The 18,188-nt window shown below is 41.8% G+C and overlaps 1 protein-coding gene across 1 annotated transcript in view; it reads right to left on the reverse strand.

Annotated features, from left to right (window-relative positions):
- Positions 1-190: 190 nt before the first annotated feature.
- The window catches only part of LOC130835123 (myomegalin-like), a 62,123-nt gene continuing 44,125 nt past the window's right edge, over positions 191-18,188 (reverse strand). Inside the window, exons 4-10 of the mRNA XM_057706439.1 lie at positions 16,088-16,212; positions 7,363-7,602; positions 5,900-6,010; positions 5,111-5,343; positions 3,828-3,971; positions 2,605-2,743; positions 191-336 (exon numbers count right to left, since the gene is read on the reverse strand). Of these exons, the coding sequence (XP_057562422.1) occupies positions 191-336; positions 2,605-2,743; positions 3,828-3,971; positions 5,111-5,343; positions 5,900-6,010; positions 7,363-7,602; positions 16,088-16,212 (1,138 nt within the window). The remainder of the gene's footprint in view (positions 337-2,604; positions 2,744-3,827; positions 3,972-5,110; positions 5,344-5,899; positions 6,011-7,362; positions 7,603-16,087; positions 16,213-18,188) is intronic.

Here is an 18,188-nt window from a genome sequence, read left to right on the forward strand (position 1 = left end):
GGTGTTCAAAGCAGTGTCACAAGGTCCTTACAAACTGTGCCTGTTTTGCTTAGTGCTGGGCCCAGTGGTCCTTGGCTGGTTATTCCTCAACTGCAGGAAAGCCCCTCTGCCTTTCACCCTGCACCACCAGGCCACATCTGTGACTCCTTCCAGACCCTCCAGCAGGTGAGGAGTGGGGCCCAGATCCTCCTCAGCAGACAGGGAGCTGTGAAAAAGGGGGGAAGGCCCATCCTTCCTGCTGTTTGGAGGACCTCTGGTGGCTTCGCTTCTTGCTTGGCTCCTGGAAGGCAAGGGTCACAGGACTGGGGTGCATGGAAGAGCCCTTAGGGATTTCACCTGGAGGCCAAAAGAACACAATCAAATTGAGTCCATTATCAGGCCTTGCTGGTGGCTAACTGAGGCTGGAGCGAGCACTGAGTGGTGACAGAAGCCAAAAGCATGGTGAGAGCCTGTCAAGAGGATGAGCTGAGGGGTGGGCTGAGGTCTGGAGGAGCAACTGGTGCCACCAGGTTAGAGGACAAGCTTCCCACCACCTCCTGTGGTCATATCTCTGCTCAAAGCCACTGCACACCGGGTGGCCAGATCCTACCACCCCCTCTTCAGGTTCCAGTTCACTCTCCAATTCACTTTGGAGCAAAAGGATGGCTTTTGTGATTGCTCAGCAAAAGACGTGCTTAGTATGAAACAGGCACATATAGACAGCCTGTTGTAGGGAGGAGAGGACATTTTGCATGGAGGTCCCCCTGTTACATTCACGTTCTGTTTACTTGATGAGGAGAGGGAGGGGCCAGGTCAGCAGGGACCTCAGAGTTCATCTAAGTCTAGTGCCCCGTCTTACAGATGAGGGTCAGTGGGCTCATGGAGATTGGGTCTCTGTGAGAGACCACAAAGCCGCACAGGCAGTTAGTGAGAAGCCTGGGATTAGAACCCAGGCTTCGGGATCTTTCCAATGGCCTAGGGGAAGTGGGAAGGATACTTCCAAACTGGGGAAGCCAGCGGGTAAGAGAGGCTGTTGGGTTACCTTTGCTGGGACAGGAATAAGGCTTTACAGAGGCAATCTTGTAAGTATTCTTCTAGAAAGGCTCAGGAAAGAAAGGAATCTACAGAGAAAAACAGAAGAAATTAGAAAAAAAAAAAATCCAAACCAAAACAAACAAACAAAAAAACAGAGTTAAATTATGGCCCAAACTATTTTCACACTGTGGGGTCAACATTCCCTTAGGTTACAATTTACGAACATTCCTAGGAATACACTCAATTGCTTATGGTAAAGCTTTAAAGTCCAAGGTAAAAGGTTTAATTTTGATTTCTAAGCCATTTCTAAGACCTCAAGTTTTTCTTCAAAGTGGTTGCTAAAGAATATGTTAGTGTTTTAAATGAAGGTAAAGAAATGTCTACCATATAGATAATATCTTTCCCTTTAAGTTTCAGTGTTTACTTATTACCAAATTCTCTTTTAGATCACTAAAACCCAACGATTTTCTTTTGTGTTGTTGCTTAAAGAAAAATATGTCAACATTAAATTGCTGTTTTCAGCCCAATAGTGTGCAGTGAAATCAACTTATTAGGTTGCATCTTTCCATGATTTTTTCACATAGTGGTTTAGGAAACCCCAGAACACATGAGTGCCCTCAGGATCCCTTTACTGAAAGCTCACAGGGCAGACCCCATATGTCCTCTGACCTCGATAATCAACTGAACTGCATTTCTCCCCACTCCTGACCTGGCATAAAAGAAAGAGAATTGGGATAAAGAGAGAAGATTATGGCAAAGTGAGAGTCAACTGAGAGGTCAGGGGAGATTGCCGATTGGAGTGGGAGGGCTGATGGGGATGGAATCTAGAGGGATGCTCACTGAGGACCTGTGCTCCTACAGATGGACCAGCAATCTCCTCCTGGAAGTCAGAGCAGGTCAAGGATCACCTGCACACTCTGATGACACATGGTGATAAGTTTGGGGTGGGCTCTATGGCTCTGACTGTTGCAATGGTTTCCTTACCTCCAGATTAGTCCTTGCCTTCTTTAAAACATCATGTGTCCTGGTCACTGAAACAACAAAACAGCCCCCAAAGGCAAAATTACCAGCATGGCCTATACTTGCCTTATGTGTTCTAAAGCCTGTATTTTTTTTTTTTTATAATTTTTTTGGGGGTACACCAAGTTCAATCATCTGTTTTTATACACATATCCCCGTATTCCCTCCCTCCCTTGACTCCCCCTCCACCCTCCCTCGAGTCCCCACCACCCTCCCCGTCCCAGTCCTCTAAGGCATCTTCCATCCTCGAGTTGAACTCCCTTTGTTATACAACAACTTCCCACTGGCTATCTATTTTACAGTTGGTAGTATATATATGTCGGTGCTACTCTCTCGTAAAGCCTGTCTTACTGGCCACTCAGCTCGGGGTCTCCTGCCGCCTGCCCCCTTTCAACTGCCCGCATCCCCTCCTCTGCCTCCATGATTACTGATGGCACAGGAGGTTCAGGGACATCATATCAGTCTCCCCCATCCCCTAGGCTCTCTGGTCACTGTCCATTCACAGCACAAGTGGGGAGCCTGGAAGGGTCCCCTCATTCCCTGCCCCATTCCCTGGCTGGGAGCACCCACACTGGCTGAAGATGAACTGCTCCAAGCTCTCCTTCTGCTGGTTGGCGGTCTTCAGATGCTCAGCTGTGCTCTGAAGGAGACTCTCCTGTCTGGATAGTTTGGTTCTCAGTTCCAGAAGCTCCCTTTTCATGGACTCTCCCTGGGAAGAAAAACAGGCTCTCTGTCAGAAGGCATAAGCACCCTGTGTTTCGTGGCTCTTTACAACTCTAAATAGGGTTCTACAATCTTCTTAACTATTTCTGGATCAGATTCCCCTCGTTAAAGCCTCTCAAACCCTCCAGCTGGTGATGGCTCAGGATGGGCCATGAGGTGGGAACACTGAGGACCTGGAAGCCCCCGTGCAGATTAGCACAGGCTACACGCCTGTTGCTGCAGAGAACCTGACTCCAGGCCACACTGAAACCCAGCTGTGAACAAGAGCTCCGATTTAGTGCTGACATGGTTATATCACTTGGGCATCACAAGTAAGACTTGATCATTAGGAATATTATGCCTGAGAGACAGGTCTGACCTGAGAGAGTCAGCAAGTTTGTAAATGTATCTGGGAACCTCAAGATGGGAAAACACTCCCTCCTTGGACTTAGCATAAATGAGTCCCCTAAAGTGTCAGTGATTTTAGTCTGGAGTTAGAACCCCTGGGAGGGATTCTCAAACCTGCCTATCTAAGTTCACCAACCAGAGAGCTGCCTGAGGTCTGAGAGCACCTTGGGGAGGCTGGCTCTCCCCAGGCCTGACCCAGAGATGCAGATTTAAGTGATTTTCTGGGATTCCAGTGGGGGGCTGAAAGAGGCTGGGCAACTGCTGGTGACATTTTGTGATCCTGCCTGACGATGTGGACCTGGGGGTGGGGGTGGGGTTAGGTTGGGAAAGGGAATGTTGATGTTTTAACACGGCCCTGAAGTTCAGCTCAGCGAGACTTCAGAAAGTTAAAGAGATGGAACATTTATGGGTTACCAGGGCTCTCATGTCTCTGCCTCCTCCATGTCCTTTCCTTTTCCTCTTTGATTACTTCTCCTGGGGGTCAGAGGTGGGGGAGAGGGGATGTAGTCAGAGCTGCACTGAAAGCAGCCACCACAGAGGAGAGGTCTCCCTCCCTCCAGGGACACTCTCTTCAAGTGCCCTTTGTTCCAACTGACCATTTGGCTCCTTATCTTCAAGATCTGCCGACCAAGGAGGCAGGGGATATTTGGGGGCAGATCCAGTAGAGAATGCTGGCTTCTTACCACTTTGCCACCCAGCGCAGGGCCATGGGAGCTTGGCAAGGCTGCTCGCCAGAACATGGTGAGGATGGAGGCGGACTCCTCCAGCCGGTGGTGCAGGGCGTTGGCACTGCTCCTGAGCTCATGGATGGCTTCACTGCCCATCACCTGGGAAAAGAGGGTGGTAGCCATGGGCATCCCTGCAGCTGAGAGATCACTTTTTTTTTTTTTTTTTTTGCTGAGCCCAGGCCTCAGCTTCCTTTGTGAGTGAGGTATGGACATGGGCCTGCTTGAACCTGTGAAATCCTTTCCTAACCTGGAAGCCAAGGTTCTTTGACCTCAGGAGGGACCACCCAACTTGCAAGAATTCATTTGATTCCAGCTTCCCGCACACTCTTTAGCTTCTAGTCCTGCTTCATGCTCAAGAGTCTATGGTCCCTATTTTTGCACTGGTCCCCCTTGCCCTTCCCTGAATCACACCTTATGCTTCAAATGGGCTGCACCATTTGTGGTTCAAAGGACTGAGGTGCCGCTCGCTTTACCTGGCATGTTCTCCTTCCCAGAGAACCTGAACATTCCCTAGTGGCACCCCCCACCCCATGAACCTGTTACTTTCCTTGCCTGGGATAATAGCTGATTCTGGGTTCATGCCCTCATACCCAGGGCACTTCTAACACTGCCTGGAGCTCCTTGTTGTATGGTGTGGGGCTCCCTCTCTAGTGTGGGGGCTCCAGGGGGCAGGGCTGTCCCTGCATGCCTGTGCATCTCCAGTAGCTCAGATAGCAAAGCAGCTGGTACCTGGATCTCTCCCTGGGAAAGGGCTCTGAGAAACCTTGCTGCCTGCTCTCCTCCCCTCCTCAGTCTGCCACGCTCCTCACCCCTTCTACACATCTGCCCATATGGATGCAGATTCTCCATTTCCAGCCAACTGATTAAGCAATTTTATGCTGCCCACAGACGGTCATATGCCAGCGTGACTTTAGCAGATAATAAGCTACCAAAGGGTACTGGGTGCAGCATTGCATGTATGTTGATGCTTAATGTGCTCTACTGATGAGGATGGCAATGCTGCACCTGCTATTCTGTGGTTCTGAGGGGAAATATCAAGTCAGCTGCATCTGGAACCAGAACAGAGCTTGTAGTGAAATTAGCAGATGAAGATGAAAGGCCTAGCTAGATTAAATGGAAAATGTATCCTCAGTTGGTAGGAGATGTGGAGCAGGCAAAAAATAGTGGGAGAAGGAGCTAAAATCAGAAGAAGAAATGGCCTAAGGAAAAGGTGCACCTAAGAGCTCAAACGTGATTACCTCTGTGCCTAGAGCTTCAAGGCCAAGGAAGTCGCAGGTTGATCTCATGAGGGATGCTACCTTCTTGACCAGCAGTCTGCCCTCTTCAATCTGCTGTCTTAGGGCACTATAGTCATCAACGTGGCCAATGACATGGCGGCCATGCTTATTGGCAAAGGAGCCATCAGTAGCATCACCCTCCAGCTTGGGAGGGTTCTTCATTACTGGAGAAGCATCCAAACCCAGCTCTGAAGATAAAACCACAATAACACAGAATACACTGTTATTTATAGTCATTCTTAGTTCAATCCAAAAGGGACATCAGATAGTGAAAGAGGCCACAAACAAGAATGACAGTCTTGGAAAGTACAAGTGTGAAGTCCATAGATATTCTGGGTTCTAGATTTTTATAATCTTTCTTACATCATCTCATAATGAGAAAATTGCCAGGAGGCAAATTTTATCCTTATTGACAAATGAAATATTCAGGACAGATATTTAAAAATTTTAAATTTGGGGGTTGAGAAGACACAGACAAGGAAATTAAGCTGGATACAGAGAGCACTTTCAAGAAGGAAGAGATTATAGTGCAATGAAACAATACCAGAGCAATAGGAAAACCACAGGAAGAAGAAAAATGACCAAAAAGGCAGCCACAGAAGGTGGAATGAGTAGGGCTAAAGGCCTTGGGACATGTGGAGAAAAATCTCTAAATTCAGATAATGTGCCTATAGAGAACCAAAAGTTACTTGCAGTGTCATTTTCCATCATTAGACCCTGAATCCCATAGTTGCCCTATTTACCATTTTTTCCTGTTGAAGGTTGTGGTCCCTGAGCCAGAAGCAGCAGAAGAGGAGCTGGGGAGGACCAGAACTGGAGAATTCATGCCCACATCCCGAACTGGAGGGGAGGCAACTGAATCTAGGGAGTACAAATAACCACAACTTTAGAAACCCTGGAACACACTGCTCCCCAAACACATGCACAGCCTGTTTTCACCACTGGGGTCTACAGCAACATGACTCTCCTCTTACAAAATCATCACCCATGTACCACAATCAAAACCAATAGCAAACAAATCACTTAGTTTGGATCAAGTTCCTATAATTGAGGGCTGTTCCATGAGAAAGCAACTTCTAGTTTGAAACATTATTAGGTATATTTTTCTAACCCCAGATTTGAATATAATATTGTATGTAGTATGTCTAATATAATGCTTTGTAATTAAATATAAATATGCATAAATATATGCAGTATACATGTTAAAAATATTTGATCAAAGAATGAATGGATTTATGGGCAGATTAAACTCAGCACTCTAATCACCATTCTGGTGAGTCAGTACTAGAAAATATGTAGTAGTATAAGAAGGGAGACATACTAGAAGGCATGTAGTAGTATAAGAAGAATAGGAGACATAAGCCTTGGTGAATTTGAGGTGCCCTATTGGAGACCAGACAGCAATCCTCCAGGGGAGTAATTGGAAAATATCTGAAGAGACAGAAATAATCCTGCTCAGGCAACTGTGACTTAGAACCTGCTTTCCAGCTCAGGCCTCTGTGCTGTAGGATGGGGAGGAGGAGTGACTGAGCCAGTGGGGATGAGTCCTGGCTGGTGTTGCGCAGAGGCACTGAGAAGGGAAAGCCTGAGAGGGAGCAGAAGCAATACCAAGACAGAGCATAGGGAGGCAGAAGGAACAGACAGGAAATCAAAACCTCTGCTTCGAATCCTGGGTTGGCCTCTTAACTCCTTAGCACGTCAGTTAATTGTCTCAATGCCTAAGTTTTCTCATGTGAAATACAGAGATAGTAAATCCTCCCCTAGCTCTGATGAAATTATTTGAAAAATTATCTGAAAACATGGTAAATTTTAAAGCACTCTGCAAATATAAGGAATAAGCATTAACATATATAGCTGTTAATTGTTGAGTACTTATTGTGACAGGCAGTTGTAAATTATTTCATTTAATGCTCCATATAACTATGCACAGTATATATTATACATATCTTCATGTTAAAGATGAGGAAACTAAGGCTTAAATGCCTGAGGAGTTTAAACACTTTTCCCAAGGCAAACAGCATGTAAGTGGCAAACTCAGAATCTGGAGCCAGATCTGACCCTAAATCCCATCATCTCAGGCACTGTATCAAAGCATCTTCGATTTCACCATGATCTTAAGGAGTGTGGAAGAAGTAAGATTGTCCCTTCCACCACAGACATCCTGGGGACCTCCTCATTGGCTGAGGGCTTGCTGATTTCCTTTTCCTTCCTACCTTGGAAGAGCAGCTGCTTGTTTCCAGGGTCAGTGTTGTTGGGGAATTTCTGGTTAACAGAGGAGGGGCTGAGGCTGGCTTTGCTGGCACCACCATCCAACTGCTGTTCAAGCTGCAGTCGCAGACAGTTGTTCACCTGAATGCTCTGCTCCAGCTGCCCTCTCAAAGCTCGGATCTCTGCCACCAGGCGGCTCAAGTCACTGCCCAAAGGGACTTGGTGACAGGCATCCCAGGTGTAAGCTGAAAGTAGAGAGAGGAGGGAGTCTGGTGGCACTGAACCAAATATTTCCAAGCATTTGTCAGAACACTCCTCTCTGACATTCCTTCCTACCAAGGTCCCAGGAACACACCTATGACAGATGTCACTTTTCCTGTGTGGGCTCTGGCACACACTGAAATGGCCTACACTCCAGCATGGAGTTTCCTTGAGGCTCAAATGACCCTTGTGCATCTAGAGAGCATTTGATTGGCAGATGAAGTCAAGCCTATTATTTCATCTCCTTATTAACCTTAGTCTTGCAGGCTAGAGAGCAGGGTCTTCTAGGGCAGGAGATCAATACCGAACTAGAGAAGGGAACGGGCTGAAGGAGAAGGAGATGGATGACCTCCACATTTAGGAATCAAAAGGACAGGAGGAAGACATCAGGCCTTTGGGCAGCAAATAATAATGGGAGTGGGGTACCACAGAGCAGGGATCATAACTAATTGGACTTCTCAAGTTCTTTTTACCTTCACTCACCACTCATAGCCTGTTTCTATGTACTGGGGGAAGAAGAGATCTAAGAAATATTTTACAAGACCATAAGTGCTCATCTAAAAATGTTGAAGTCAAATGTATTTAAAAAGGTAAAATTTGTTTTGGTTTTTAGCAAGGCAGTAGGATGCATATACCACATAATACATGTACCCAGTTGTATCAGGGCCACAGGCCTTAACCAAACACATCAATATTTCTGCAATGAGCTATGTGAATATTCCCACTAAATGGGATAAATGAAGAGGAGTGCAGGACAAGATGGCAGAGTAGAAGGACCTGAGCTCACCTCTTCTCATGAAAACACCAAATTCACAACTAACTGCTGAATGACCATCAACAAAAAAAATCTGGAACCTACCAAAAAAGATATTCTGCATCAAAGACAAAGCCACAACGAAATGGTAGGAGGGATGCTTTCATGATATAATCAAACCCCATATCAGGTGGGTGGGAGACCTGCAAACTGGAAAACAATTATATTATTTTATATATTATAATATATAATTATTTTATATATTATAATATAATTAAAATAATTATAGGAGTGAGAGTTCTGAGCCCCATGTCAGGCTCCCCAGCCTAAGGGTCTGTAATAGGAAGGAGGAGATATCAGAGCATTTGGCAAGTGAGGCTTCAGTGTAGGATCGCCACAGGACTGAGGGAAACAGAGACTCCAGTCTTAGAGAGGGCACACAAGGTTTCATGAGCACTGTGACCCAGGGCAAAGCAGTGACTTTATAGGAACCTGGGCCAGACCTACCTCCAGGTCTTGGAGGGTCTCCAGGGGAGGCAGGGGTTGGCTGTGGCTCACTGCGAGGACATAGACACAGGTGGCAGAAGCCCCAGGCAATAGTCAACAGCGTGAGCTCTCCTGGAGATTGCCATTTTGGCACTGAGACCTGGTCCCACCCAACAGCCTACAGGCCCCAATGCTGGGTTGCCTCAGGTTAAACAACCAAGGGGATGGGAACAAAGGACCACCCATCAGCAGACAGGCTCCATAAAGTTGTCCAGAGTCCAGTGCTGCCTCTAAACATACCCCTTTACCTGGCCCTTTCCACCAAAGGGACAAGACCCAACTGCACTGACTAGTCAGCAGGCACCAGTCACTCCCAAGAGGAAGCCTGCACAAGCCCCTAGACCAACCTCACCCACCAGGAGTCAGACATCAGAAGCAAGAAGAAATAAAATCCTGCAGCCTGCAGAAAGAAGACCACAAACACAGAAAGTTAGAAAAAATGAGACAGCAGAGAAATATGTTCCAGATGAAGGAACAAGATAAAACCCCAGAAGAACAACTAAATGAAGTGGAAATAGGCAATCTACCTGAAAATGAATTCAGAGTAATGACAGTAAAGAGGACTTGAAATCTTGGAAAAAAGAATGGAGACACAGATTGGGAAGATACAAGAAATGTTTAACAAAGAGCTAGAAGATACAAAGAACAGAGTTGAATAATACAAGAACTGAAATGAAAAATACACTAGAAGGAATCAATACCAGAATAAATGAGGCAGAAGAATGGATAAGTGAGCTGGAAGACAGAATGGTGGAAATCACTGCCATGGAACAGGATAAAGAAAAAAGAATGACAATAAATGAGGACAGTTTAAGAAATCTCTGGGACAACATTAAATGCACCAACATTCGCATGATAGGGGTCCCAGAAGGAGGAGAGAGAGAGAGAGAAAGGGCCTGAGAAAATATTTGAAGAGATAACAGCTGAAAACTTCCCTAACATGAGAAAGAAAATTATCACCCAAGTCCAGAAAGCACAGACAGTCCCATATAGGATAAACTCAAGGAGGAACATACTAAGACACATAGTAATCAAACTGACAAAAATTAAAGACAGAGAAAATATCAAAAGAAACAAGGGAAAAGCAACAAATAACATATAAGGAAATCACCATAAGGTTATCAGCTGATTTTTGAGCAGAAACTCTGCAGGCCAGAAGGGAGTGGCACAATATATATAAAGTGATGAAAGGGAAGAAACTACAACCAAGAATACTCTACCCAGCAAGGCTCTCATTCAGATTTGACAAAGAAATCAAAAGCTTTACAGAGAAGTAAAAGCTAAGAGAATTCAGCACCACAGACCAGCTTTACAACAAATGCTAAAGGAATTTCTCTAGTCAGAAAAGAAAAGGCCACAACTAGAAACAAGAAAATTATGAATGGGAAAGCTCACTGGTAAGGCAAGCATACTGTAAAGGTAGGAAATCATCTGCACACAAATATGATATCAAAACCAGCAATTGTGAGGAGAGTACAAATGCAGGATATTGGAAATGCATTTGAAAGTAAGAGACCAGCAACTTAAAACAATCTTTATATATATAAAGATTTTTATATGTATATAAATTTAATTTTTGTCAATTTGATTACAATCTTTATATATATATATATATATATATATATATATATATATATATATATATAGACTGCTATCTCAAAACCTCATGGTAACTGCAAATCAAAAATCTACAATTAATATACAAACACACAAAAGGAAAAATCAACCCAAACACAACACTAAAAATAATCATCAAGTCACAAGAGAAGAGAACGAAAGAGGAAGGGAAGAAAAAAGACCTACAAAAACAAATCCAAAACAATTACCAAAACAGCAAGGAGAATATACATATCAATAAGTACCTTAAATGTAAATGGATTAAATGTTTCAACCAAAAGACACAGACTGGCAGAATGGATACAAAAACAAGACCCATATATATGCTGTCTACAAGGGACTCACTTCAGATCTAGGGACACATTCTTACTGAAAGGGAGGGGATGGAAAAAGATACTCCATGCAAATGGAAATCAAAAGAAAGCTGCAATAGTAATACTCATATCAGACAAAAGAGACATTAAAATAAAAATTGTCATAGGAAACAAAGAAAAATACTACATAACGGTCGAGGGATCAATCCAAGAAGAATATATAACAATTGTAAATATATATGCACCCAAAATAGAAGCACCTCAATGTATAAGGCAGATGTTAACAGATATAAAAGGAGAAATCAACAGTAACACAATAACAGTGGGGCACACTCCACTTACATCAATGGACAGGTCATCCAGACAGAAAATCAATAAGTAAACAGAGGCCTTCAATGACACATTAGACCAGATGGAATTAATTGATATTTATAGAGCAATTCCATCCAAAAGTAGCAGAATATACATTCTTCTCAATTGCATACAGAACATTGTCCAGGATTGACCACAGGCTAGGCCAGAAAGTAAGCCTTGAAATATTTAAGAAAATTGAAATCATATCAGGCATCTTTTCTGATCACAACACTATGAGATTAGAAATCAGCTATACAGAAAGAAAAAAAAAACTGTAAAAAACACAAACACGTGGAGGCAAAACAATATGCTTCTAACCAACCAATGGATCACTGAAGAAATCAAAGAGGAAGTAAAAAAAAAGAAACCAGGAAACAAATGAAAACAAAAATACAATGATTCGAAACCTATGGGACACAGCAAAAGCAGTTTTAAGAGGGAAGTTTATAGCAATACAGTCTTACCTCAGCAAAGAAGAAAAAGCTCAAATAAACAACCTAAACTTACACATAAATTTATTTATTTCTCCTCTGAAAAATAAATAAAATAGAGATAAAGAAAACAGTAGAAAAGGTCAATTAAACTAAAAGCTGGTTCTTTGAACAGATAAACGAAATTAATAAACTTTAGCCAGACTCACCAAGAAGAAAAGGGAAAAGGCTCAAATCAATAAAATTAGAAATGAAAAAGAAGTTACAATGGACACCACAGAAATATAAAGATACATAAGAGACTACTGCAAGAAACTATATGCCAATAAAATGGACAACCTAGAAGAAATGGGCAAATTCTTAGAAAGGTACAATCTCCCAGAACTGAACCTGGAAAAAATAGAAAATATGAATAGACCAATCACAATTACTAAAATTGAAACTATGATTAAAACAATTCCAGCAAACAAAAGCCCAGGACCAGATGGTGTCACAGGCAAATTCTATCAAACATTCAGAGAAGAGTTAACACCTATCCTTCTGAAAATATTGCAAAATATTGCAGAGGAAGGGACACTCCCAAACTCGTTCTATGAGGCCACCATTACTGTGATACCAAAACCAGACAAAGATACCACAAAAAAGAAAATTACAAGCCACTATCACTGATGAATATAGATACAAAAATACTCAAGGAAATACTAGCAAACCAAATCCAACAATACATTAAAAAGGTCACACACCAGGATCGAGTGGGATTTATCCTAGGGATGCAAGGATTTTTCAATATCCATAAATCAATCAGTGTGATAAACCACATTAACAAATTGAAGGATGAAAACGATATGATCATCTCAATAGATGCAGAGAAAGCTTTTGACAAAATCCAATGCCATTTATGATAAAAACTCTCCAGAAAGTGGGCATAGAGGGAACCTACCTCAACAAAATAAAGGCCATATATGACAAACCCACAGCTAACATCATACTCAATGGTGAAAAGCTGAAAGCATTTCCTCTAAGATCAGGAACAACACAAGGATGTCCACTCTCACTGCTTTTATTCAACATAGTTTTGGAAGTCCTAGGCATGGCAATCAGAGAAGATAAAGAAATAAAAGGAAACCAAATTGAAAAAGAAGATGTAAAACTGTCACTGTTTGCAGATGACATGATACTATACACAGAAAATCCTAAAGATGCTACCAGAAAACTATGAGAGCTCATCAATGAATTTGGTAAAGTTGAAGGATACAAAATTAATGCACAGAAATCTCTTGCATTTCTATACTCTAATGACAAAAGATCAGAAAAAGAAATTCAAGAAACAATCCCATTTATCATCACATCAAAAAGAATAAACTACCTAGGTATAAACCTACCTAAGGATGCAAAAGACCTGTACTCTGAAAACTATAAGATGCTGATAAATAGAAGATGACACAAACAGATCAAAAGATATACCATGTTTTTGGATTGGAAGAATTAATATTGTCAAAATGACTATACCACCCAAGGCAATCTACAGATTTGATGCAGTCCCTATCCAATTACCAATGGCATTTTTTGCAGATCTAGAACAAAAAATCTTAAAATTCGTATGTAGATACAAAAGACCCCAAATAGCCAAAGCAATCTTGAGAGAGAAAAATGGAACTGGAGGAATTGGGCTCCCTGACTTCAGACTATACTACAAAGTTACAGTAATCAAAGCAGTATGGTATTGGCACAAAGACAGACTTATAGATCAATGGAACAGGATAGAAATCCCACAAATAAACCCATACATCTATGGTTAATTAATCAACAACAAAGGAGGCGAGATTATACAATGGATAAAAGATAGTCTCTTCCATTAGTGGTGCTGGGAAAACTGGACAGCTACATGTAAATGAATGAAATTAGAACATTCTAACACCATACACAAAAAATAAACTCAAAATGGATTAAAGATCTAAATGTAAGACCAGATACTATGAAACTCTTAAAGGAAAACATAGGCAGAACACTCTTTGTCATAGGCTGCAGTAATATCTTTTTGGATCCATCTCCTAGAGTAATGAAATAAAAACCAAAATGAATAAAAGGGACCTAATTAAACTTAAAAGCTTTTGCACAGCAAGAGAAACCATCAACAAAATGAAAAGACAACCCACAGATTGGGAGAAAATATTTGCAATCAATGTGACCAACAAGGGATTAATCTCCAAAATACACAAACAGCAAATGCAGCTCAATATTGAAAAAAATAAACCACCCAATCAAAAAATGGGCAGAATATCTAAATAGACATTTCTCCAAAGAAGACATACAGATGACCAAAAAGCACATGAAAAGATACTCAACATTGCTAATTATTAGAGAAATACAAATAAAACCACAATGAGGTCAGAATGTCCATCATCTAAAAATTTACAAACAATAGATGTTGGATATGGTGTAGAGAAAAGGGAACCCTTCTATACTGTTGGTGGGAATGTAAATTGGTACAGCCACTATGGAGAACAGTATGGAGGTTCCTTAAAAAATTAAAAGTAGAGCTACCATATGATCCAGCAATCCCACTCCTGAGCATATATCCGGAGAAAATCATACTTCAAAAAGGTACTTGCACCCCAATGTTCACCTCAGCACTATTTACAATAGCCAAGACATGGAAGCAACCTAAATGTCCATCAACAGATGAATGGATAAAGAAGATATGGTACATATATACAATGGAATATTACTTAGCCATAAGGACAAAATAATGCCATTTGCAGCAACATGGATGGACCTACAGATTATCATACTAAGTGAAGTAAGTCAGAGAAACACAAATATCATGATATCACTTATATGTGGAGTCTTAAAAAATGATACAAACGAACTTATTTACAAAACAGAAACTGACTCATGAACTTAGAAAACACAAACTTATGGTTACTGAAGGGGAAAGGAGGTGGGAGAGGGATAAATTAGGAGGCTGGGATTAACATATATACATTCTAATATAAAATAGATAATCGACAAGGTCCTACTGTATAGCACAGGGAACTCTACTTAATACTCTGTAATAACCTATATGGGAAAAGATTCGGAAAAACATAGATATATGTATATGTATAACTAAATCACTTTTCTGTACATCTGAAATGAACACAACATTGTAAATCAAATATACTCCAATATAAAAAATAAATTTTAAAAAATTTTTAAAAGAGAAAAAAAAATAAAAAGAGAAAAAAGTGTGAAGACTTAACCTGATTTCAAAATTTACTATAAAACTAACAATGAAGACAGTTTGGTACTAGTGTAAGAATAGGCATATTGATTAACGGAACAGAATGGAGAATTCAGAAGTAGACTCACATATATTGGCTAGTAATTTTTTTTTTTGCCTTGGCAATTGTTTTTCAATAGAGATGCCAATCAATGTCATGGTGATGAAAAATCAATTGTGTTTCTATATCTTAGCAAAAAATTTTATTTGGCAATTGAAATAAAAATGTTATCCCACACACATGTATCCCACACATGAGAAATATTTATATATAAATTAAAATAAGAATGATGAGTATACCAAAAATTACAAAATCCTACTAACAGCAGTTATGGTCAACTGATTGTCAACAAAGCTGCCAAGGAAATTCAATGGGAAAAGGGTAGTCTTTGTAACAAATGGTGCTGGAAAAACTGGATATCAATATGGGACAAAAAGAACTTTAACCTTTTTCTCACATCATATACAAAATTAACTCAAAATGAAATGTACGCCTAAACATAAGAGCAAAAGCTATAAAACTGCAAGAAGAAAAATACAAGGAAATCTTTATGATCTTGAGATAAAGATTTTTTAGCTACAACATGAAGAAAAGCATAAATGATAGAAAAAAATGGATTAATTAACCTTCAACAAAATTTAAATGTTTTGCCTTTCAAAGACACTAAAAAGACTTGGAGAAAATATCTGCAAATTATTTTTCTGGTTAATTATATCCAGAATAAAAATTTCTTTAAAAAATCTTTGAATTTTCTCACTGGGGAAAGGTCAGGGTGGGAGCAGGTTGCCTGCAACATTGGCTGCATGGGTGATCAGAATTCACAACATTTGAGACGTCTTCAAATGATGATACCATCAGGACAGTTCTTTGTATTTTGTTTTTTTTTTTGAATCATTGTATAATCTGGACTTTGATTAACTTGTCTCAGACCATCCAGGTGGGTGAAGTTTGACTCTTGTGGCCTATTTTTAAGGATGTCTAGGCTGTATCTTGCTCATGTCACCAACCTCTGGGCTTTGTGTGTGAGAGCGCCCCTCTCTTCTTATTGGGACCCTCAATGACTGAGGTTTTTTTCTGAGACAGAACAAGGTAGGTTTCCAAGATCTCCACAACTCCCAAGGTAAAGAATTCATCAGGATCCTTAGCGAGAGCAGGGAAGCTCATAGGGTGGGGAAGAGGGGAAAACATACCTTTCAGCCCCTTCTTGGAATTGCCATTAAGTGCCTCGTAGATCTGCAGCTCTGACTGGAGGGACTGGAAGAGCTGCTGTTTCTCTTCACACTGTTGCTGCAAGAGGGCCAGCTTATGCTGCAGCCTGTCAGGGGAGAAGCAAGGGACCACTGAGCTGGTAGGGCCCCACCAGGGCAAGAGGCTATGAGCCAACTTTGGCATCATAGAATTTCAGCCCTAGATGTCAACTCAGGGGTCATGAAAACCATTGCTTTTAATTTACGGATGTGGCAACAGAGGAAGGTAAAGTAACTTTGCTTGGAGTCATGCCATTAGCTACCATACCTAGGACACACTACCTGGTATTCTTACTGCCCCACAGTGCTCTTTTCATGTTGTCAAGAAGTTACAGGGTTTATGCTGGGGACTACCATTATGGCTGGTGTAGAAGCTTCCTAGGTTATGGAGGGACTAACATCCTAAAACTAACTGGAAGCACAAGAATGTACTTTCTGTAGAATCTGATATGCTGAAGGCTTCCATAACAGGGTTTTACTGTCTCAACTTTGGAGTGAAAAAGGCATTCCCAGAGAAGTCCTTCCTTCTGTTCAAAGTTACCCATAAATCCAGATTAGCAGAGGGGATATTGAGGTTTCCAAAAAGGACCATTAACTGTCTTGCCAATATCCCTTTTTCTAAATCCGAAAATGGGGCCACCTTCCTTATCAATGGGCTCCCTCTAACCTGGAGTCTTTCTCCTGGAGAGATAGCCGTTCCTCCTGGAAATGCAAGATCTCCTGTTGCTTCTCCTTCAAGTCTTCCAAAAGTTGCTGTCATTCCACCTTTTGGTGCTCTAGCTCCATTTCCAGCTCTTGAAGTTGGGACCGAGAGGTCAGCAGAGCCTCCCTCAGACATTCTGTTTCCTGGGAGTGCTCTGGTGAGCAGAACACAGGAGTACTTATATTGTAGGGCCAAAGGTCACAGGAAGATGAGCCCAAGCATATCCATCATGACAATCAGAACTAAGGCAAAAGGAAGGCCAGCTTATGCTGCCAGGGGAGGCAAAGTGACTGTCTGACTGTCCACACACTCAGGGGAATGGGAACCTCTTTCTCTGCAATGCCCTTTGATCCCCTGATTTAATACGGCCCACCATGCTTTTAGAGAAAACACTCTGCTTCCTAACGCTCTTTATTTTCTAACCGCTCACGTACCTACTGTGCAATAATCCATTCTTGAGTTTTTCCAGGGATCAACATAAAAATTTCTTGACTACAGTTTTTAGTATATAGTATTTTCATCATATTGAAAAGAGAGCCATCTGTTCTTTCCTGGTCTGGCAGCATCTCTCTGATCTTCAGGATTTCTCAAAGGCTATTGACAGGGACTCTGAGAACAGGGCTCTGGTGCTGTCAGTCGTCTGGGGTGGAATCACCTGGGCCTGGCAGACTGAGCTCATTTAAATCTTCCTGTCTTCTCACCTGTGAGGTCTGTTCTGGTCTTTCCAGGCACACAGTGGTAGTTTAGTAGTTCTACCTTCTCCCTTATCTATGGCTTTTGTTATCTTCCCAAATGGTGACCTTTCCTCTCACATCTCTTGCTCCGAGGAGGCTAACTTGGCAATATCTCTTGATGTCTTTTTCCTTTTCCACAAGCATTCTTTCATTCTGGGCTTCATCCTCTTAGCCACTATTCTTTGTCTGTTATGGCTATTCAATAAATATTTGTAAATAAAAATAATTTGTGATTGAAAACATTGATTTCATTAAGTCAACTAACACTAAGGTCAGCTGTCCCCCAGGCCACACAGGAAATGATGCCCACACGTGGATGCCCACTGAATAGTGTTGGGAACGCTCTGGAGGACGTTTTGGTAGCACCTCCAGACACAGAGTCATGAGGACTAGGGACCAAAGAGGAGCCCTGGGTATATGAGTAGAGAGGTGGTGAGGAGACATGGGGATAGCAGATCAGCACTGGGAGGGACACAGAGAGCTGCAGCAAAGTCTGGAGAAACCTGAGAGAGCACATAGGCTTCATGTTCCTTCCTTTCCTGGGTCCAAACTAGCTGTGAGTTGTGTGCAGGTAGAACAGGCACTAACTGGTATCCAGTTTGATAGC

Source organism: Hippopotamus amphibius, chromosome 1 (genome assembly GCF_030028045.1).
Source record: "Hippopotamus amphibius kiboko isolate mHipAmp2 chromosome 1, mHipAmp2.hap2, whole genome shotgun sequence".
In the NCBI taxonomy this organism is placed as follows: domain Eukaryota; kingdom Metazoa; phylum Chordata; class Mammalia; order Artiodactyla; family Hippopotamidae; genus Hippopotamus; species Hippopotamus amphibius.